Below are 22,756 nucleotides of genomic sequence, written 5' to 3' on the forward strand. Positions count from 1 at the left end.
ATCTGCATCAGCTTCTGTTCTTTCTGTAAATCAGAGCTCACCAAGCCTGAGCACACGGCTCCATTGATTCCAAACAAGCCACCCAACAACACCTCCTCCGCATCTCAGATCTCACTTTATTTTCAGTTTTTCTATTTAAAGCAGTCGTGTTTTGCTAACTGGGGACGCCTCGGCAAAGATGCAGCACGTTTTAGCCAGGAGCTGGGGACTGTGGTGTGTGAGCAAAGCCCCTGCAGAGGATGAGCTGTCCCTGCAGAAATTTCCATACAGTCCCGAGCTCCAGGTGCTGGGATGGGGTCCATGAGCTCCCTGGGCCCTGCTCCTGGGCTGGCACCTCCTGCAGCAGGAGTTCCTGCGTGGTGTGTGACCCTTTTCTTGTCCTTCCTGCTCGATCCAAGGAAGTGTCCCATTGCTGGACACTTCCATGGAGCTGCCTCCTTCTTCTTGGCTCTGCCTCTCATTGTCGGTGTGTTTTGGCTGAATCACCCAGCCTGGCAGGGTTTTCCAGAGCCCACAGCATCTGCCCCTGTGTCCCTCTCTCCTTTAGCCCTGGCTCTCTCCTGCTTCGGTCCCAGCCCTGCCAAGCTGGCTCTGCAGCACACTGGGCTTGCTGCCCCCAGCCCTCCCCGCTGTCTCTGTGTCCTTAGCCGTGCTTTTCACACTGCTGCAGGAGCCAGCTTCCCCTTCCCCAGTCCCAAAGGAGCCGTGTCCCGGGAAGCGCAGCCCCCCAGCGCTTGGAGCAGAGTTTTTGCAGGTGTGGAGTGCAGGGAAGGGGGGAGGCACAGAGGGGCAGGAGCGGGGCTGGATCCCACCCCTGCCCCAGTGGTGAGCGGGAGCCTCCGTTCACAGCTCAGGGGTGGAAGCAGGAGAAGGGAAAGGAGGAAAAAAACGGAGAATAGAGGGAAAGTGGGGAAATCCAGGGAAAGGGTGAAAGGAGAGGCAGGAATGGGGAAAGAGGGATAGAGGGAAGTGAGCGGGGGGTGGGGGGTAGAGAGGAAGAAAGGGTGGATGGAGAAGGAGGGAGGGGAGGGGGAGGGAAGAAGGGGAGGATGGAGAAAGGGAAGGAGGGATGAAAGGAGGGAGGGAACAGGGGCATGGAGGGGAGGGAGAGGTGGGCTGGCCCCGCCGGCGCCATGTGATGCCCTCTCCTCCCCGGGCTCTCCCGGCGCGGCGCGGAGCGGAGCGGAGCATCCCTGGGAACGCCGGCCACGTCCCGCCGCGGAGCAGCTCCCGCGGGGCCGGTGAGTGCCGGGACTGGCGTGGGGAGGGGAAAGCTGGGGCTCCTTCCCGTGTCCGGGCCGGGCTGCCCCGGCAGCGGGGGGAACGGTCCAGGAGGCGGCTTCGTGGGGGCTCCGAAATGGATATAAAGCCCTGAAAGTTTAAAGGCGAGGGAAGAGGGATCCGCTGCGGAGCCGCAGGGCTCAGGGCAGGTATCCCTGTGCTTTCCGTATTCCCCTGGGAGTGGGAACCGGCCGGGGAGCGGCGCGGGCACCGCCCCGGGCAGCATCCGCCGCATCCCGGCGCGGCCCCGGAGCGCAGCGAGCCCCGGCGGGCGCGGCCGGAGCCGCTGAGCTGCCCGGGTGAGGTGCCCCTGTGCCCTGCCCGAGGGCTGGCACCGCTCGGGTGGCGGCGTTTGACTTCGCCCGATTCCCAAGGGAAGGACCTGAGCACGAGGAAGCCGGAAAATCCCGGCGCTTCTTCCCCGGATCCCCATCCCTGGGCTTTCCCCGCAGGCTGCTCAAACAGAGCCGTGTCTCGGTGCCAGTCCGGAGCGTTCTGCTGAGAAACGGATGTGCATTTTTCCCAGGGAATATGAAATCTGCGGGAAGTCAGGCTGTGAATGTTTTGCAGTGTAGCAAACCCCTCGGAGCGGGGAGTGAGAATGGAGCGAGGCTATCTGAGAAAAACCCGACCTGCTTGTTAGGTGAAGTGCCGGGGTGAGGGGAAAGGCTTGGATCGTGTGTTACCATAAGAACAGGGAGCGGGGACGTGGAGCCTGTCCTCACTCCACGAGCTCCTTATCCACAGCCTGGGGAAGGTGGTGAGATGGTGTGAGATGAGATGTGAGATGTGAGATGGAGCAGGGAGGCTCTGACACGGCCTTTGGCTCTCGATTAATTGCCGGCTGTTGGTAGAACTTCAGCAGCCCCTGGCGCGGGATGCTTTCTGCAGCTTTCAGGGCTGGGGCTTCCCGGCACGGAGCTGCAGGAGCTCCTCAAGGATGCTCGGGGAGCGGGTCTGACCCCAGCACCGCTGTCACCGATGTCACCACTGTGTCCCTGTATCCCCAAATCCCCCTGGCCTGGTCGGAGCTGGCGGGTGCCTGCACGGTACAGGTGAGCCTTTGGAAAGGGCAGCAAGGGTGTTGCATTCCCTGAAGATAGCACAGCTTCAGCCAGCACACTGCTAAAGACTATTTCAGCTAAAGAAGCGAATTTCTGCTGAGTTTCCTGCAGCAGAGTGAGTGCTGTGGCATGACCCAGGCTGGCAGCTTTGCTGGAGGAGCGTTCCCGTGTCTCCATCACCGCTGCCCTTTGGTTTCACAAGTGCCTCGTGTCTGGGCTCCTTTCACAGGCTCCTCTGCCACTGTCTGAGCAGCACATTTCAGTCTGTCATGTCGGGACCCACCTAAAAAGCCCAAGGGCAGGAGAGTGGCTCCCAGCAGCACATCCTGTGCCATCACACCTTGCCCCCAGGCTGCCCCAAGTGACATCCAGGGGACAGAAATGCCTCTGCGTGGGGGTTTCTCCAATTCCTTGCTGTATTCTTGTAGCTGTTGAATATATTCATTGAGCTGAATGAATTTCCACCTGGCAGCATCCATAGCACAGCTTTTGCAGCTTCAGCTTTATTTATGGAGAGGGGAGGGAATATAAAATACAAAAGAGAAATAATGCACAAGCCTGCAGAGATTTCAATGGTATCAGTGAGCTGTGAGGCTGGAGTGAGCACGAGGAGCTTTTCCTAAATCAGCTGGGAAGATTTAAACCCCTGGGTTTTAAACCCCTGGGTTTAACATGGCATTTCAAAAATCACTTTTGACCTAGACCCCATCATCTAGTTATGTCGGGATCTTAATCTCACTGAAATTAACAGTTTGGGTTCTAGGTGTGTTCTAGAAAGATGGTTTGGTGTCAAAGTCACACTGAGTTTTAAAGCTGTAGAGCCACAACTTCTGATATTTGTAGTAAAATATTTACTGGCAAAATGGAATCTGTGCAAGGACAACACACTGCCTTCATCAGGCTCAGAAAATGGCTCATCATGGGCTGTCACAGATGAGTGGAGTTTGTGTGTGGTCTTTTAGGAAGACAGGAATTACAGTTTTTCTTTTATTAATGAGAGAGATATTGCTTATCAGTGAAAACCCCTGTTAGAGCCATGTCAAGGCTGCACTGAGGGCGTTATTGGAGCAGCACAGCAGCTGCATCCACTGACCCAGGACAAGTTGTGGATAATTCATTTCCCCACCCAGTGCCCAACCTGTGCTTCCTAACGACATCCCCATCCCCGGGAGCAGAGGCTCGGGTCTGCCAGGGCAGGACCTGCCCCAAAGCCCCACAGGTGGCCCTGGCTCCTTCCCAGGAGACACAGAATGGGTAGGACAGATGTTCCTTTTCCCTGCAGCAGCGCTGGCTGGGAATATCAGGTCGGGTGTAGGTGGCAGGAGAGTGCTGCTGGGTGGGTACAAAGGGAACAGGAGAGGAGCACAGACTCCAGGCACACACAGCCAGGCCAGGTTTCACCTGGGAAGAGGTGCTGGCCTGGGGGAAGGATGGAGAAGAGTGAGACCAAGTTCATTCCCTGCCTGTTCCCACAGACCTGGCCAGGATGTGGCTGCACTTCCCTGTGCTGAGCAGGACAGGTGAGCCCATGGCCTCCTGAGCAGCCCGTGGTGCCTGTGCCTCTTCTCAGGCTGCTCCACCTCATGCATGGCTTTTCCTGCCCTGTCCGCCCTGTTAAATACTGGAACTGGTAACAAATCTTGCTAAAACATGGGTGGTAGAAAGTTTAGTACCTCCAATGATGTATAAATACTTGTTATGTCCATTAATATTCCTGATTATTAAACTCCACAACTGCATAAAGCAAAGACCTCTCTTATGTGAAAATGGGACCAAACTTTAGTGGCTGCTCAGCATCAGACCTGGCAAGTTGTGCATGAAGGCATCACCAACAGCTTCCAAGGAGCTGTGTCCCAAAGTGCTGGGGCAAAGGCAGGTGGAGCAGCTGCTGGCCTTGGTCACTGGGTTTAGTGGCAGCCACGAGTGTCACCGGGTTCTGAAGTCTTTTGCCAGAGGTGTGGCTGACACAGCCCTGGTGCACTTTATGCCGTCATTTCGCTGCTCAGAGGCTTTGCAGTAAAGCTGGTTTCTGAGCAGGGAAGAGGGAATGCAGGCTCCTGGCTAACGAGGCACTGCTCCCTCCATCCATCATCTTTAACCACGCCGAGGGGACGCAGGTCCCTGCAGCCGCGGGCAGCACGTGCTGCCTGCCCAATGTGCCGCTTGTCTGCAGCCCTGCGTGCTCAGAGGGCCCAGGGCCCCGGGGGGATTGCTGCCTTTCTCTCATTTATCACTCTGAAAATGTTCATAAAACCCCTCCAGCTGCCAGCGCTGCTGAGAAGAGCGGGAGTGGGGGAAGAGCTGTGGCTTCCTGCCTCCCCAGCTCAGGGACCCACCGACACAGGGAGTGCAAGAGCTTTAATTAGCTCTTGATGCTATTTTTACCTCCCAGCAATCTTAATTTAGCTCAAGCTGTCATGCACTGATCGTTAAGGGGAAAAGAAGGAACTGGGGGTGTTGGCCCCTCTCTCCTGAGCAGCCTCAGCTCCCGAGCTCGGGCTCTACCTGGGGCTTTTCTTAGACCTTCCACAGCAGTGAGTGTTTATAGCTCAGAGACATTTCATGGACAGCCCTTGAAGTGCTTACACGGAATTCGGGGGCTCTGCTCACACCCACTTCAGTTTAAAACATCAATATCTTATAGAAGAGGTGCTTGAGTACTTCAATCATTACCTGCCTTGCTGCTGGAAGGACACAGAAACCTTGAAAAGCTGCAAGGAAGAGGACTATTCTTCCGTTTTTAATCTACAAGGCTCTTATAGGACTTTGTGCCAACTTAAACGATACTTGGAGGTGAACAAGGACCAGCTGTTAAAGCTTTAATAGCCCACCAGAGCAGCCCAAGCTTGGTGCTGGAGTGAGTGGATGTGCAGGGCTGAGCCAGCTGCTCTCCCTCATCCCTGGCTCTGTCCCCGTGCCAGCCGAGGCGAGCACAGGGCAGCACAGTGCTGCAGCCTGAACAGGGTCACTGGATCGTTGGGGTACTGCAGTTCATGTCTTTGGGATCTAAATACAAGCCACACTGCACCTCAGGCAGAGGTTAATGGGCAGGCACTGCTCCCATGGCAGCGAGGTTTCTGCAGCTCCTCTAGCACAGTCCCCAGCTGTTTTGCTTTGCAGCATTAGATATTTCCCTCTTTCATTCTGCTTTTGTAGCTTTTTGTAGGGTATTGAAACCAGCAGCTGGGCTCAGGTCCCTGACTGTGAGTGTTCTGACACACTGTGAGTAGGAGAATTCTGTGTCAGATTTGTTAGGGAGAGAGGGCTTTGGGAAGAGCTCTGCAAAGGGCAGGGCTCAGCTATTGTTAGGGGTGTAAACTTTGAACAGATAGATTTAGGTTAGGCCTGGAGAGCTGGACCTGGGTGTGTGGGCAATATTGCAAGCTCAGAGCTTTAGCTCCTCTTTCCCTCTTGAGAAATGCACTTTGTGTAATGCTTTCCTACAACACCCCAGGGCAGGAGCTGCCAGCACGTGGATGCAGAGACCTGCCTGCCATCTGCCTGTCCCTGTGTCCCAGCACCCTGCAAGCCTCCTGTGGCTCAGTCAGAGGGGGAGAGCTGAGGCTGTGCCCTCCCTTCGGCTCCTGCCTGTTTCCAAAGCCATCCCACTCCCAGCTCCTCCCAGACCATCCAGCAGCTGAAGCCTCCAGTGAGGATCCTCATCCTTGCAGCTGATCTGCCAGAACTGCTCTTCCCACCTTCAGCCCCATCACAGGTTCTCCACTTGCCAAAGCATCCCTTCAGCTGGGGTTAACAGAGGTAAGAGCCTCAAACACCGAGGGAAAAGGAGACACGTGGGTGGGATGGGTTCTATGAAAGTTTTGTGGGGGATATCTGTGGATCCAGAAGGACCACGTGAATGAGACTGGCTGTACACACACGGGCTGTGCCAGCAGCCTGTGAACCAGGACCATGGGGCTGCTTGGTGGATGATTTTATTTGCTGGAAGTTGCTGGGTTCATCCCAAGCCATTAGTGTGAAAGAGCTGGAGCAGTGCCATCACTCCAGTGAGTGCAGCAGCGTGGCAGACATGGCCAGTTTGGGAATTGGTCTGCTTTGAGGACTGGGGTGGGAAATAAATCTCTGTAACTTCTCCTTTGACCTCGGGAATATCATTTGATCTCCTTATATTTGGTGCTGGAGCTGAGGGGGGCTGAGTTACCCTCTGCAAACCTGACCCAGGCAAAAGGGCAGGCTTTGAGCAGTCCACAGCAAAAAGGCTGGTGTGAGATAAAGAAAGAGAGGGAAGTGGGTCAGCCTTGGAGATTCAAGTTATGGTGCTTTCTATACAGCATTTCCATCGCTCTTGCACTGCCATGGCAGGATTTTTTTCACCAAACTGCAAAAAATAACTCTGGCAAGAAATGAAGAACAGGAAGTGCTAAGGAAAAGACAACTTCTCAGAAAAATTATGTAAGTCAAGTTTAAGAGAGAAAATCCCAAGTAATCTCATTACCAAAATCAGTTAGTGGAGAGCCTTGCAGTGTGTGAGCTCTCACGTGGTTTCTCACTGATTATTTATCAGGTGCTCCCGGTGTGTGATGACAAGCACAAAATTAATAGGTTTGTTATTGCTGTGGCTCAATCTGGGATTAAATAACTCATAACCAGCCTTCTTTTTATTCATTTATTTATTTTTAAAGCCTCCCTGGAGAGCCTGTGTGCCCATTGATCCAGCGCTGCCGTGTCTGTGCGTCGGTAATGGCAGCGCCGCGCTGCTGCTCCCAGCTGAGGGGAAGCTTTCAAGCCCAGTATTGATCCTTTTGAAGTTTGTTTGCTCATAGTCACAGTTACAAACCCTTGTTCAAACTGTCATGAGATGGGCTGTTTTATTTCTTAATATCGGGCTAAACCTCCTCCACATCAAAAAGATTTATTTCTGCACTTTTCCAATACGTGTTTTCTGTCTCGGAAATCAAGCTGACATTTCTGTGTGACACTAATGCAGCTCTTAAAGCTCCCTGATGTATTTCAGTCTCCACTTGTGCCAGGGGAGTTGGTGGGTGCCAGCAGCCTAGGACAGGGCACCTGGAACCCTGTGGACCAGCTCCAACCCGTATCCTCTCTGGAAATTTCCTTCTCAATGAAAAGTAGGAGACGCTGCTTTTCTCTGCAGCCATCTCTGCTCTCTTCAGCTGTTCTATGGAGCCAGAGCAGCCCTGTGCTCCTCTCCTGCCTGCAGCACACCTTTTCCAAGCTTCAGGAGGGGCTGTTTCTTGCCAACAGTAATTCCAAAACCAGAACTTTCTTTCCCAGCTGCCCAGTTTTCCAGGTCAGGTTTGTGGAGCTGCTTCTCCTGCGATCCCAGATGGAGCCATGGGCGCTGCCCTCACCATCTCCTCCTCTTCCTCTCCTCAGCTGTGCTTAAAGTCAGCTCTCCTTGTGCTCCTCACACTGGTCCAGCCTTCTCTGCCAGCCCAAAGAGCACCAGTTCAGCTGCCCTCAGGCTGCATCCTGCACACCCTGTTTTGGGACTGAAGAATTTGCACCCTTTGGGTGCTCCATGAGCTCGGTGGGATCATTCTATTGCACCAGGGTTATTAATGACCAAATCAGCCTTTTCTGGCTTTGCCCCTGAGGGAGCCAGGGTGAGCTGTGCTGTCTGAAGGAGGGTGACAGTGCAGTGGTGGCCTGGGCACTGTCCTGCCTGCCTAAGCACTGCCAGCTCTGAGAAGTTTTGCTCTGAAAGAGCTGCTCTCCTTGACCTATTTTTTTTTTCACATATCATGGCCTGCGTTGTGTCCTGAGGAAGGGATCACACTGCTCGAAGGCTCTTTATTTTTAGCCAGCCCAATTTCTTGTTGCAGCTTAGTGGGATCTGGTCCTTTCAGTTCAGCTCCATCACATCTCACTCTCTCCAGCATTTGATTGCTCCTACCCAGTTCCTTGAAGTTTTTTGTACATCCATTGCTCACTCAAAGGGTTTCCTACTCCCTTTTCACTGGCTTCATTCCTTCTCCTTTACATTCTGCTCTGCCACTCCCACTGCTCCAGATCCATGGCTGAATCTCTGGTTTCCCTTGGTCCTTGGTTTGCAGCATGGACCAGGCATTCACAGCCACAGGCCACCAGGCTTGTCCTGGACCTCAGCACCCCTCCACAAACTCTTCCCTCCTATCTGCTCTGATAACCTTGGCAGGGCTTCCCTTCCTCCCAAATGTCAGGAAATTGGAAATGATGTCACATAAAAATCAATGGCTTGGCCCTGCTCCTTCTGCCTTTACCCAGGGCAGGAGGGTTTTCTGCTGTTTTCTGGTGAACCCAGAGCAGTGATTTATTGAGGTGACCCTCCTGCCCAGGCAGCTGACCAGTGATACATTCATTTTTCTCAGCCCACCCTCATAGCCCAGAGCAGTGGCTTTGCTTGGCATTAGGCCACAGATGTGGGCTCAGAAATCTGCCCAGGATATTTCCTTTCTGTGACTGTGGAGCAACAGGTAAGGACTTACTCAAATCTGGGTGAACTGCATTAGAAACAAGCCAGTGCTCATTTCATTTCCCAAAGGATTCAGGCCCAGCAAGGGCTATGTGCTGTTTCCATCAGCAACTGTTGCTCCAAGGCAAGGAGAAATTCATTCCAAAGACTGCAGATTACGTTGCAGACCGCCTTTATTATTCCCTGGACTACTACCAGAATGCACAGTGTGATTGAAGGAGCAGGAGCAGTTCTAAGGTTCCATTTCCTGGAAATCGTTGGGGCTCTACTCATTTAATTTAAAATCCAGCTCCTCTTGGAAACCAAACAGCCATAGGAAGCATAACACAATTGATAAAGGTCACTGTGGACTAAGTCCTTCCTGATAATCAAGCCAGTTCCTGTTCTTGTCCTTGAAAAACCTTTCACTTGGGAGCCCTGTGAGTCCTCCAGGCACTGGACCTGGGGAGGTTTGTTTCAGGCAGAAGTTCTGCACCATCCCTACCCCTGTTCCCCATCACACCAGGCTGGATTCTATGTGCCAGCAAGGCAGAAATAGGCACCAGTCTTTAACACATCCATGATCTCATGGAAATTGAAGTGTGAGAGGGAAAGAAATGAGGCAATTGAGAGGTGCGGGCTGATGCCCAGCCCCTGTCCCTGCTGCTCACGTCACACCAACAGAAATGAGCCCAAATGGGTCTGTTTTCCAGTGCCTGATGTTGGTGGACAGCAAATCACAGGAAATACTTCATTATTCCCCTCTAAGTGTCTTTATCTGGACCTTCACATACTCCCTACTATGATTTTTGGCTCGTTATTAACTAAAATGTGCAGGGAGGATGGTTGTTGATGATACATGAGCCAAGAATAGATCCCAGTTCTTTCTACCATTTTGGCACCAAAATGCCAAGAGGGATGAGACACCCTGTAGTAAATGCTGTTCATTTTGAGGCAGCAACTAGAAAATATGGCTCTGGCTGAGCTAGGGAGAAGAATGGATGAGCGAGAGGATCTGTGTTTTAGCTGAATCCAGTGGGAATCCATAGAGATGGGAAGTGCCATCTTCCCCAGGAAATGGGAGCTGCAGGGCTGATGTGCTTCCCTGCCCCATAGCCACCAATTTCTTCTCTGGCTGCTGTCTCCTAATTCTCCAGGGAAAAAAGAATCTGAGCATCCTGTCAGCACTTGGCTCCTTGCTCCCCTAGCAGGGAGGTATTTCTCCTGGGAACACATCCTACTTTTCTTGAGCTGAGGGAAGCATTAAATACATTGGAAATGAGGCTGGTTAGCGAAGCCAAAGGTGGAGGGAAAGATTGCAGAGTGTGAGCTGGAGCACTTTCTTGGGCTGTCTGGAGACAGCAATCCCTTGCTGTAGGTTGGAACCTTCTGGGGAAAGGCACAGTGTGAACGTAGGAAGAGCCAAATCCTTAATTTCATGTGGAAGGGAATTGTCAAAGCTGTTGCAGCGCTTGAGGGTGCGAGTACATCTGCTTCCTACCAAGATGTACTTGCCTGCTTTGGACTCGAGGTCAGATCTGATAATTAAAGACTCTCTCTCCTTCTCTGCCTTTCACTCAAGAATTTGATACTCTTCCAGCAGCATTCCCTGCTTTTCTCTCTTATTGCTACCCAGAGCAGTGAGCTGGAGGGGCACACAGACCTTGGGTGTTGCATCTGTTCAGTAAATGCCTTTCTTTGGATTCCACAGTAACTACAAGTTTCCTTCATGTTAATCTAAATGAAACTGCTGCAGACACAACCCAGGATGGGTGTGGGGAGCTGGTGCTGTGGATTTGCGAGACAGAAGTGCTGGGGATGAGCACTGCAAGAGCTCAGATCTCCCCAGAGTGGTGGAGGAGCAAGAAACCTCTCTCAGCATCAGCTACGCGCTTTCACCATGAGGGAATTATGGCACAACATTATCCTTGGAGGCTTTCAGGTGTAAAAGTACAAGCTGTGAGGACTTTTGGCATCTCTGAGAGTCTGTGTAAGCAAGGGAGAATTAATATATTTGCATCTGAGGCACTAGAAAAAAAAACACCCTCCTCCAGTCTGTTTGGCCGTGTTGGAACAGAGAGTTGTCATCTCCTGGTCCAGGCAGGATTTGTGTCTCCTGATTTAATCACTAAACCCATCGCCTTTACTGCAGTGATAATAGCAACAGGACTTCTCTCCCAGGGAGTCTGCTCACCAAGGGAACACAGGAGTGATGGAGCCACTCCTGAGGGTGTGAAACAAAACTAGTGCAGCTCTGAAGGGAGCCCGAGGAAGATGCAGCCTGCTTAGAAAGTCAGTAGCTTTTGTTGTCTAGCTGGATTTAGATATTTTTCCCTATTGCTTGCAGTGCTGAATAGCAGCAAAATGTGCTTTGGAAAATATACATGACATGGCACTTATCTGTGATTCATTCTGCCTTTACAGCAGCAGTCAGTGGCACTATCTGCCTCCTTGCTACTCCACACAAGACCACCTCTCACACGTATCTTTTTCCTTCTTGCTCTTATTCCTCTAATCTTTTGTTGCTGTGGATTCCCCCCCACCTCCCTTCCCCCCATACCAATTTCACTTTTTCTCCACTGCACCAAGAAATCTGATTTCTGGTGCTATTTTGTCAGTCTGCAGGGCACCATGGGAACTGCTAATTTGCCCAAAACAGCAAATGGGCAATAAAATAATAATAATTTAAAAATATGCTATACATAAGTGACATGGGCATGAGGGAAGCTTTTCCTTTAATGTTTGCCCAGGGCCTGGCTGCAACTCTCTGTCCTCATTTCCCTGCCTCCCTCCAAAGCACAAGGTGGGTTTGGACAAAGGAGGGTAGTGGCAGCTCTGGCAAGAGCAATACAACAAAAAAAAACCAGATTATTGTGTCATGCCACTCTGCTTCAAGCTGTTTGGTGATGTCATAAATGTAGCATGGCTTTTGCAAAATTAGCATGATCTCCTGATTGATGGCTCTACCATGGAAGTGGAAAAGTGGCAGTGTTGGAGGGGAGAGGGATGGTGATGGGAGCTGCTTGGGGCTGGGCTTGGTCCAGCAGTTAAGAGCTGCTTTGTTAATCCCTGATCGCAATGTCAGTGATCCTCAGCAGCTCCTGTGCCAGGGACTGGCAGCGCTTGATAAGGCTTTGCAGGGAGATAAGATAAGATGCTGCAGTTCGCCTCCATCCTTGGGGGATCAGTGCCAGCTCTGGCTGGAGCAGCAGGAATTCACCTGCAGCAAACCCAACAGGAGCCAAGGAAGGAGCTGCTCCCATTCCCTTCCATGCTGTGTGTTTTAGTTTGGAAAGACAGGTGTCTGCTAAGGAAGGCAGGATCCTCCCCTGAAATGGAAAATGTAAACCCCCTCCCTCCAAATTGCTATAAATTTTAAATTAAGGGGCTCTCAGGCAAAAATATGGGAGCAGGAATAACAGTTCTTTACTAGGGAAGAAAATACAAGGGTAAAAAAAACAATGCGGTAAACCAAAACAACACTGACAGAGTCAGACACAACCTGACACCCTGTGGGTCAGGTGCTGGTAGCAATCCAATTGGAATTGTGGCTACAGCCCTCCTGCAGTGTCAGGGGTGGTTCTGCTGGAGCAGGGATCCTGTAGAAGGGTGTAGTCTTCCTCTGAAGATCCAGTGGAAGAGGCAGCTGCTGTTCCTCTGGGAAATCCAGTGGAGAAGCTGTGCTGGTATTCCAGAATCTCAAGATTACATCTGGGTAGGAATGTTTGAGATCTCAGATTATATCCAGGTAGGAATGCTTGGCTCCTCCCTCTAGGCAGGGCATGTACCAATGGATGCTGTAGTTCTTATCAGCCATGCAGGGACATTCCATGGCCTGTTATCAGCAGATGTCTCCCTGGAGGGATAAGTAGTTGTAGAAGAGATAAGGAAAACTGAACACTGAACAGAAGACAACTGCCATACAAGATCGCAAATAGAGTACAATTTGCATGGCAGTCCAGGACACTGAGCCATTCCCCATCCCGTCTGTGCTGTGCCATTCCCCACCCCGGCCCGGCGCGGGGCAGCAGTGTTCTGGGATTTGGTTCAAGCTCTGGGTCTGTCAGTGGTTGTTCTAATGGCTCCTCTTGGTTCAGGGCAGGGCTTTGGCGGCTCCGTGCTGGGCGCTCCTCCCGTCCCGTCGCGGCCGCGGCCGATGCAGTTGGCGATGAGCGCGTGCAGCAGGAAGGCGCTGACCCTGCTCAGCAGCGTGTTCGCCGTCTGCGGCCTCGGCCTGCTGGGCATCTCCGTCAGCACCGACTACTGGCTCTACCTGGAGGAGGGCATCGTCCAGCCCCAAAACCAGACGGCTGAGATCAAGCTCTCGCTGCACTCGGGGCTCTGGAGGGTCTGCTTTCTGGCAGGTAGGGTCTCCCGGCCAAAAACATCGCCTCGGTTTGTTGTGTGTCAGTGCCACCCAGCAGGAAAGGAACGAGAAAAATGGGATTTTTAGAGGCTCCGCCCATCCCTGCTTCCAAACTCAGGTACAACCTTTGGCAAGCAATGTCATCTCTTCATGCCTGACTTTAACAGCCCAAAGGATAAATCTGCCTTTGCACACAGGCTTTGGTGAGTTTGTTGCTGCCCTGCCAGACCCCCTGCCCTGTTCCAGAGCTGCAGCCACAACGCCTTGGGCAGCAGCTAAAAACTTTCCATTTCATCCCTGCAAAATTCAGATTCAGGTCAGCTGGACCATTCCCTCAGCCTGTGCCAAGTTTGATGAAGCAGCTTGGCTGCAGGGACAGAGTTGAATAGAATCCAAGGGAATGGGAATCTCAAAGTGACCAACCTGAAATGTCACAAAGTTTCAGCTGCTTTGGAAAAGTCAGGGGAGAAGTGAGAAGCTCTGATATGGCCCCTGGGATGATTTTAAACTCCCTGGCTCCAGAGCTCACGTTTTTGTCCATGTCTGCCTGCTGCAGGTGAGGAGCGTGGCCGGTGCTTCACCATCGAATACGTCATGCCCATGAACATCCAGCTGACCTCTGAATCCACAATCAACGTCCTGAGTGAGTGGTTTAGTGGGATTCCACCCTTTACATCCTGCAAATCACCGAGTCCCAAGAACTAGGGACCCTCCCCAAGAAATCCCCTTTGTGCCCTTGCCAAAGAAGCTCTGAGTTCCTTGACAGTGCTGCCACACAATGATGCAACTACATTTTTTACCATGGGAATTGCCCAGAGTGCTCGTAAGCTTTTGGGGACATCCCTTTCTAATGGCAGGATGGCCACAGAGGCTCTAAGCTGTACAATTTCCTGTCACTGGCTATTCAGCACTAATGTATATCAAAGTGTTTGGCTTTTTAGTCTCCTCTCCATAATTTGCAGCTGTATTTATTCCCTAGCAATTTTACACATTATATAGCAGGATGAATTAAGGATGGAGTGTCACAGCTCTCACGATGAATTCTGCAGTCATTTCTGAATTAATAAATAGAAGTGTTTTGAAACATGCAGTGAACCTAGAGAAAAATGCAGGTTCTTATGGTTTCCTATGCAACATTTCACACAGGAGCCCTCAGAAATGCAAACATCAGCAGAGTCACCACCATGGACGTGGGACACTGGCACAGATTGCCCAGAAAGTCTGTGGCTGCTCCATCCCTGAAAATGTTCAAGGCCAGGTTGGATGGAGCCTGGAGCAACCTGGGATAGTGGAAGGTGTCCCTGCCCATGGCAGAGAGCTGGAACATGAGGTCCCTTCCAACCAAACCATTCTGTGATTCCGTAATTCTATGTTTTACTCAGCTTATTAGCAAGGAGAGAAACTTAGACACAACATGGTCTGAGCAGGAGGGTTGGAGCTCTCTCACCCAGCCAAAGCACATTACTCATACTATTTAGGGGATATTAACCTGTTCTCACTTCCCTCTGTTCCTCTCTCACCAGAGATGATCCGCTCTGCCACCCCCTTCCCTCTGGTCAGCCTCTTCTTCATGTTCATCGGCTTCATCCTGAGCAACATCGGCCACATCCGGCCTCACAGGACCATCCTTGCCTTCGTCTCTGGGATATTCTTCATCCTCTCAGGTGAGTTCTGCAAGTCAGGTTTTCTCCTGACAGCCTTTGAGCATGGAGCACGTTTGCTTTGGTAGCTGCTGGTGTTCTCCTAACCTGCCCTGCTGCCTCCTTGTCAGACTCATCACTCCCAGCTCAGTTCCATGGCCTGATCAGACTTCCTGGGATGGATGCAGAGCTTTGTGGAAATGTGGGGAAAGGCTCCGCCACCAAGGCAGGAGCAGGTGCTGGGGGAGAGGATGCTTCTTGTGAAACATCAGTTGCAGGAGAGATCTGAAACTTCAAACTGCTCGGTTGGGCTGTGTCTACACAAGAAAAGTGAATGTTTTATTCATGGTGTTGTGCAAGTGCTAAACAAATAGCTGTGACAGCTGAGCTTTGAAGAAGCTCCTACTGGAGCCAGATCTCTCCTCCCAGTGCTCACAGATTTCCCTGAGCAGGGAATGTTTGACTGGAATGAGAAGAGTGCCCTGGGTTGAAGCAGCAGGAGGGCAGTTCCTTTCCCCAATTATTACAAGCACACTCCCAAGTTTTTTCACTTTCCCTCAAAGCCAGGCCTTCGGGAAGGTGTTTCTTCAGCAGCTTCATCCCTGAAGCATTTCCCACTGTCCTTCCCCAGGTCTGTCACTGGTGGTGGGGCTGGTCCTCTACATATCCAGCATTAATGATGAGGTGCTCAACAGGACCAAGGACTCGGAGTCGTTCTTCAATTACAAATATGGGTGGTCCTTTGCCTTTTCTGCCATCTCGTTCCTTCTCACAGAGGTACCCACACCCTGTAACAAGTGTATCCCCTTCCCAGGGGTGGGCAGACTGAGGCTGTTGGCAAAAAGGGGCTCAGACGGGGTTTAAGGGAGGGCTGGGAGGGTAGGGGGGTGATGTGTAGTGTGAAGGGGACATCTGGGGAGGACAAACCACACATGGAGCACTGTGATGGGGCATTTGATCACAGTTTGATGCCAGGCACGAAAAGCAGAGATGTGGTTGTGCTGCATTATTCATTGCACAGACCCACGGCACGGGGCAGGGAAGTGATGGCGCTCGGGTGCTTTTGAGCATCAGCACAGCACAAAACAAGCAATTTCTGCATTGCCCTGTGTGGGTGCTGGTGCAGCCATGGGCAGGGAGAGCCTCAGGCCGTGTCTCTGTCCCGCAGAGTGCCGGGGTGATGTCCGTGTACCTGTTCATGAAGCGCTACACGGCCGAGGACCTCTACAGACCCCACCCCGGCTTCTACCGGCCCCGCCTGAGCAACTGCTCCGACTACTCGGGGCAGTTCCTGCACCCGGACGCGTGGGCGCGGGGCCGCAGCCCCTCGGACATCTCCAGCGAGGCGTCCCTGCAGATGAACAGTAACTACCCAGCCCTGCTCAAGTGCCCCGACTACGACCAGATGTCCTCGTCCCCGTGCTGAGCCCCGCGCCCCGCGCTCGCTCCGGTGGGCGCCACGCCCCGACTCCGTTTGTCGTTTTTTTAGGCCGCTCTTTCTGGCCAATTCTCTATTTATAGGAGCGTAAATATAACCAGAGAGATTGGTTATATAACCAGTAGTGTAACCTAGAGAATTGGGATGTTTCCCTTTCTTTGTTTTTTGGGTTGTTTTATTCCTCCCTGCATAACTAAGAATCTCTCCAAAGTCCTCCTCTCTCAGCTCATCCCGCTGAGCAAACAGCAGTTCTGCCTGGGGGATAAATCCAGGGCTGGACTCAAGAGCAGGAAAAAGAAAATAGAGTAGAACTAAGGGAAAAAAAGGTGTATTTTTTTGGTGTAGGTAGGTAGGCCGATAAAGTTTGTGCATTCGACTGTATCATTGAATTCTATATTTACTGGCCTGAACACCAGCAGGCATAAAAGATTTGTGTAACTTTCCAAAAAACAACCAGCGTTAGAAAAATATAAATTTTGTCTTGACTGAGCACTTACTGGTTGGTATCCCTCGCTGCTGGATATCACTTCCAGCCAGGCTGGAATGGGAAATAGCCATCCTTCCATGAGACCTCAGCAGGCTTGGACACCAGCAGCTTGTTGTTCCTCTATGGCCACTTGGAAACTGTTGCCTAAATATCTCATGTTGGACTGGAGGCACTCTGGGGTGCTGGGTGGGAGGGATGGCTCCAGCACCCAAATTTCCTCTGCCATCCTATAGACAGGAGGCCTGAAGCATAAATGGGAGAATTTCTGTGCAGCATTGAGTGGAAAACAACCTAAACCTTGCCCATGGGAAACATCAGGTGCGGGATTTAGTGGAAAGAAGTCATTTCAGTGAAAGGCAAGACCCCAAACTGGTGTAAAGTGATGTAGCTTAGATTATTGGTACAAGTCCACTGCAGCAAAATAGTTGGCTTATTTTACATTTTGGCAAGAAAACGGTAATTTCTCTGCTTCTTTTATTTTTTTTTTTATTTTTTTTTTCCCTCTGTGTGTGTGTGTGTATTTATTTTGAGGTTTTAAGTTTGAAAATTTCATTTGATGCTTTAGCATTTTGGCCTTAGCCAGCTGCCAGAGGAAAACACCACTGCCACTGATGGAAAACAAAGGGCAGGGAAGGAAAAGGCTGTGATCCCTCATGCGAGCCACAGCTTGTCACCTTGCAGGAGAAAGAGCTTTGCCCAAACTTTATTTCTGTTCTTGTTATTTTCAACCTTTCTGAAAATTTCTGTTCTGCAGAACAAAACCGTCTGGGGACTCTTGGTATATTTGAGCTTGTTTTGTCTTACTGTTAATTAAAAGAAATAGAATATATGCAGTTTTAACCTCATTTGTAGCACACTACGTAATGAATGTTGGACCTCTTGGTTGTTATTATTTAATATTATTTTTTTTATTTGCTATTAAATATTTATTATTTATAAACTCCTCCAAAGCAGGGGCCAAGTCCTGGTGCAGCACCACTGTTTGCATCCATTACAACACCCATTCCACAGGACATCACTGCAGGAGTGCATCCAGCCAGCTCTGGAACAGGATTACTCCTCTCCACATCCTCCAGAGAAGCAAGTAATGCATATTTAGTTATATCTGAGTAGATTCCTAATTTGCAAGGTTTTAAAATCAGGGCATATTTCTGTAGGCACAGTTCTATTCACCCTCAGTTTGACCCTCTGTATGACCCTCGAGCACTTTTGTGCTCTCACTTAAGCCCCAGTTTTTAAGTGCTAGGTGACAGATTGGCTGCTGGGAAGGTTCAGGCACTAAAGCACTACACAGCCCCACCCTCCAGTAACAAATCTGCTGGTCCTCACCTGCCCCCAGCCTGACAAACCATCAGTTTTCCATCAGGATTCCCATATTCAGTGTGGATTTGGCTCCAAAAAACCCACTGGAGTTCACAAGCAATCGTTTTGAGTTTCCCAGGGGCTGATCTGCTTTGCTGGGCTTGATGCTGGTGATTTTTGGTGGCTCAAAGGCTATTGCCTTTGCATGTAACTCTTGATGATATTCTCAGTCCTTGGGAGGGAGATGTTCAGGATCACCAAAACTGCTGATGGCCAGAGCCACAAGGGCTCTCCCATGGCCACATTCCTCGCACTGGGGAGTCATCCTGTGGTTAATCCTGTGCAGCACCATGAGATGTCCCTGTCCCCAAGTGGAATTTTCCTTTGCACTGATTAAATACAGAATTATTCATTTTATAAATTTAAATGTTTGCCTACACAAGTAGAAGAAATTAGAAGAACTTCATGCCTTCCTCAAGGCCCCAGAAGGTTTAGCAGAGTCTAGGGGCAAATTAGAAAAGTAATTATTTTAATTCATTGGAGACATTCTCATCATGTGGCTGCATTAGTGAGCCTGGGAGTTCACATATTCACCCAGTGAACACAAGTGCAGGACTGCCAGAAAAAATCTGTTAAAAGAAATGTTTGCTGTTGGTTCAGTAAAGGCATCTTTTAGGTAGGTTAATGTAGTGTTTGCAAAGCACAGGCAGCAATGGTTGTGCCTCTGGGCGCTGTTCTGTCCCTCCCAAAGTGCCTGCTGTGGCAGCAGCTCTGGCTGTGGGCCTCCCAGTGCAGTTATCACACCTTTGTGGGCTCTGGAGAAACTTTCCCAGAGCCTTGGATCCTCAGAGCCCTGGCCTGGGTGAGGGATGGGGTGAGCCCAGCCACCCTGCCAGGCTCTCTGCCCCAAGAACCACCCTGGAGCTGCAGTTCTCCAAGCAAGAAGTGCTTAGTAAGTACATGCAGCACCCCTTTAGGACACCTATTAATGATTTTATCATCTCTTCTAATTACCTGGCATGGTTTTACCCCACATCCTCCCTTCCTGAGGAGCAGCACTCAGTCCTCTCCTGCAGTCTCTCTCCCACCCACTTCAGTGATGCCCTCTCGCTCTGTTCTGTGTCTGTTGCTTTGACTGCAATAAATAAAAAGTGGAGTTTGAGGGTGAGCTACCAATGAAATTAGAGGTTTTACCCCATGAGTCCTTAAATTCACCCGAGGGGATGAGCCAAGCCTCCCCCAGGCCCGTGGGAAGGTGACTGCTGTCTGACACTGCACAGAAAACGGTTTGTGCTGAGAAGCACAAAAATCCTGTTCTGCATGAATGACTAATTAGTGTCAGAGTCTTTGTGCACAGGGCTGTGGCTCCTTGAACTACAGCAGCAGAACGAGTTACTGGGTTTAAGGGTTAAATAAAGCCTGATCCTAGTGCATTCCCTGCTCCAGGTGCTGCTCAGGCCTGCAGCAGGTGAAGGTTTTCTGTCCCTGCCATCAGCAGAGAACACACACACACCTCCATCCCACATCCTGGGGATCCTGGGAATGGATGGATGGATGGATGGATGGATGGATGGATGGATGGATGGATGGATGGATGGCTAGGGGGGTGGATGCTCCGAGATCTCAGGGAACTCCCAGGAGCCACCCTGCCCTTCTGTGTGTGGGGTTTTTTAATCAAATCCCCTTTCTGTAAGCTCAAAAAGGCATTTTGTGGCCTGTATCTCTGGGACATGAAAGCTCCTCTGCCAGCATCCCCAGGACTCTCCTCATTCCCCCTTTACCCCACAACCCTCCCATGGCCCAGGGCTGATAGGGCCCTGTGGGAGCCATTTTCCCATTAGTAGTGTCCTGGCAGCCCTCACTGAACCGTGAGGTGTGGATGCAAGGGGTTCATTAAAGACCCACCATGAGCAGTAATGAAATAGCCAAGAATGACAAGGCTGTGCTGGGCCTCCTTCTCCTCCGGTTGCTGCTGGAGCATCTTGAGGCTCCAGAGCCCGCTCTTGCCCAGTGACAAAGCCATGATTAAATACATAAATTCACAGATAGGTGCAGATGACCGGCCCCCCAGTGCTGCTCCCCTTGCAGCTGCGGTGGCAGTGGGCACGAGGAGCCCCTGGGAAGGTTCAGGTGAGGCAGTAACCCCCCACTCCAGGCAAGGAGGCAGCCCAAGAGCCCTGCTGAAGCTGCTGTGCTGAGATGAGGTTTGGGTGGATGTTCTGAGGCAAGCTGGTGCTGCTCTTGCCCAGGAGGGGCCATGGAGCTGTTGGTCAGGTAGGCAGGGGGAGAGCAAATCCTTCTGCTGGGGATGCCCCAGATGAACTTTGCTGTTGCATCACCTGGACACAGGGTTAAAGACCTGTGCCCTTTATCAGCTTCAAGCAGACAAGACCCAAAGGTATTTTTTATGGTGCTTTCCCTAAAACACACCACTGTGGCAGGCTCAGGAGCTGACTTGGTGTACACAGCGTGGGGGTTTCCAGCTCACAGTGCTCTGCTCTCAAGTCCTTGTGTTGCATTATTAATACTATTCATCAAGGTTGTGTATTCATTTTCCCAAATGTGAGTTGGCCCCATGGGCTATTCAAGGTGTGCTAAGAAATTAAATAGTCTTATTCTTCCCTGCTGATAGCTTGTTAGCTGTGCAGAGCTGGTGTGTCTGTGCTGGGGATGCTGTGCGAGCAGGCAGAATATTCACCTGAGTAAATACTCCTCCACTAATGAGAAGTAGCTGAGAGATATTTATTTTCTTCTTCTTCTTCCTTCCTCATGGGATTTATTTATTTACTTTTTTTTTCCCCCCAAATTAACAGTCAAACCTATCTAGAAAAAGCAGCTTTTTTCCTTCTTGTTTTCCTCATCCAGTTTTGGGGTCTTGGTAGAGTCTCCTTCACCCCACCCTTTGCTCCACCAGCTCTTTGTGCCCAAGAACCACATCAGCTCTTTAACTCTTCTTTCTGCAAACTGGCTGCACCTCAGCACACAGGAAAGCTGTGGCTGCTGGCCAGGGAGCAGGGTGTCCCCAGAGTGTCCCCAGGGTGTCCCCAGGGTGTCCCCAGGGTGTCCCCAGTGCCCCAGCTGCTCCGTGGGTGCCACCATGGCTGGGATGCTCCACTGACCTTTCCTCTGTGCACTGCAGGCTTTCTGTCTATAGCTACTGTGTAGATGTCAAATCCCAGCCTGTTCCCATGGATACAGGGGAATGTAGAGAGAGAAGAGTTGCCTCCTTTTTAATCTTCATGTAGGGTTTATATACCTCAGATTTTGGGTTATGGTGGCCTCCGTGGGCAGGGGCTGTAAAGGGCAGGAGATGGCTGCAGCAATTTACCTCGTGTCTTTAATTGCAAGGCAGTCCCCAACTGCAACCCTTCTTCTTTTCACAGCACTTCATCTTTGAATCGCTGGTCAATTCAGTCTTTGTAGAAGAAAGACTCCTTTTAATTGTTATTACAATTTGTAGTACAGGAAAGCACTATTTCAACAAAAAAATTATCCCCACTCCCCTGTGTTGCCAGATTTTATCCCAAGGGCTGGATTCAAGGAATACCTTGACTCTACCTGGATATTTTCATGTCTTGAGCAGTTTGCACTGTGATGTTCTGTGGGCTCTGTGCAGCATTTTTAATCAAACCACCCCAGAACTCCCCAAGCTTCATCCCTCTCTCAATTTCCAGTGAAAGGAGAAGTATTCACACAGAAATTGTGATTAATATGCCTTGAATATATGCAGCACTAGCAGTCAAGGTTATTCCCCAAAAAGCCATTTTTTTTGTCACTGGCTCTGGACAAATATTCTGGCTGTGATGAGATGCAGCTGATTTTAATCTTTAATGTTGGGACAGTCTGCATTCATTTTCTTAGAGGCAGGCCAGGTGTGTCAGGGGTGCAGAGGACATGTCCCATGGCTTGTGCTTGTCCAGGTTTGCAGCTGCTCAAAGCTGGGGCTGCTGCAGCTCCGTGTGCCCAAAGGGCAGCACCAGCCCTGGTTAAATGGCTCATTTTGGATCAAAGTCCCTCTTACCCCAATTAGTCCCAACCACCATCAAACACCTCTAAATCTGCATGCAGATAAATCCCCAGAGCTGAGATTCAGCTTTAATTAGCAAAGTGTTTATGCACGTGCTGAAGCCCCTCGGACTCCAGCAGGATCCACCTCAGAGCCAAAATTGAGGCCAAGCAAAGCTCTGCTGAACAAGAGGTGCCTTTGTTTAACAGCACTTGGTAGCTGGGTTTTGTATAGAGGAGCTGGAAGGCACAAAAGAGGAGACAGTACAGAGACATAACCATAAATTTATTATTTTCTACAGTGATAGCTTTTTTTAATGAGGTGCATGTTCACAAAAATATAACCCTGAGGTTCTCACATCTGCCTGACATCCTGACACACACCAGCTTCCCGCTGCAACTGCAGGGGAAAACCTGCCAAGGAAGCTGAAAGGTGTTATTTAATTAATAACAGCTAATTTGAATAAATACTGGAATGTCACTCAGCTGCTCCCAAGGGGAGTGTGGGGAGTTCAGCTCCATGGGAAAGGGAACACGATCGGTGTCACTCAGGAGAAGGAGCAGAGTCTGTCCTGTCAGTGCAGGTCAGATCCTGCTCATTTATCTGTGTTTAATGAGTAAATCTGTGGCATTTAGCTTTAGCACAACTGAGTGCTGTGGGGGTCTTAATGCTGATTTAATCTGCTTCCAGCTCGGCTCATCAAAGGCTGCAGAAGTGAGGGGATAAGAGAAGAATCAGTGGCACAGGCCAAGGCTGT

General features: G+C 50.7%; 1 protein-coding gene across 1 annotated transcript; it reads left to right on the forward strand.

The window, feature by feature from the left end:
- The first annotated feature begins 1,115 nt into the window (after window positions 1–1,115).
- On the forward strand, window positions 1,116–17,474 carry CACNG5 (calcium voltage-gated channel auxiliary subunit gamma 5). Its single transcript, XM_041485656.1, has 7 exons — window positions 1,116–1,241; window positions 5,800–6,104; window positions 12,858–13,124; window positions 13,683–13,769; window positions 14,650–14,790; window positions 15,398–15,543; window positions 15,935–17,474. Exons 3-7 carry the CDS (start codon window positions 12,917–12,919, stop codon window positions 16,190–16,192), a joined length of 840 nt encoding a protein of 279 aa, XP_041341590.1. The 5' UTR covers window positions 1,116–1,241; window positions 5,800–6,104; window positions 12,858–12,916; the 3' UTR covers window positions 16,193–17,474.
- Window positions 17,475–22,756: the final 5,282 nt, after the last annotated feature.

The sequence above is a fragment of the Pyrgilauda ruficollis genome, unplaced genomic scaffold (assembly GCF_017590135.1).
Source record: "Pyrgilauda ruficollis isolate IOZ18807 unplaced genomic scaffold, ASM1759013v1 scaffold72, whole genome shotgun sequence".
NCBI lineage: Eukaryota > Metazoa > Chordata > Aves > Passeriformes > Passeridae > Pyrgilauda > Pyrgilauda ruficollis.

What these genes read in the sequence shown, in the direction of transcription:
- CACNG5 (XM_041485656.1), top strand. Translation starts at nt 12,917, where the DNA reads ATGCAGTTGGCGATGAGCGCGTGCAGCAGGAAGGCGCTGACCCTGCTC. An exon ending in ATCCACAATCAACGTCCTGA is followed by an intron (nt 13,770 to 14,649) that starts GTGAGTGGTTTA and finishes CTCTCTCACCAG; the next exon opens with AGATGATCCGCTCTGCCACC. An exon ending in TCTCGTTCCTTCTCACAGAG is followed by an intron (nt 15,544 to 15,934) that starts GTACCCACACCC and finishes TCTGTCCCGCAG; the next exon opens with AGTGCCGGGGTGATGTCCGT.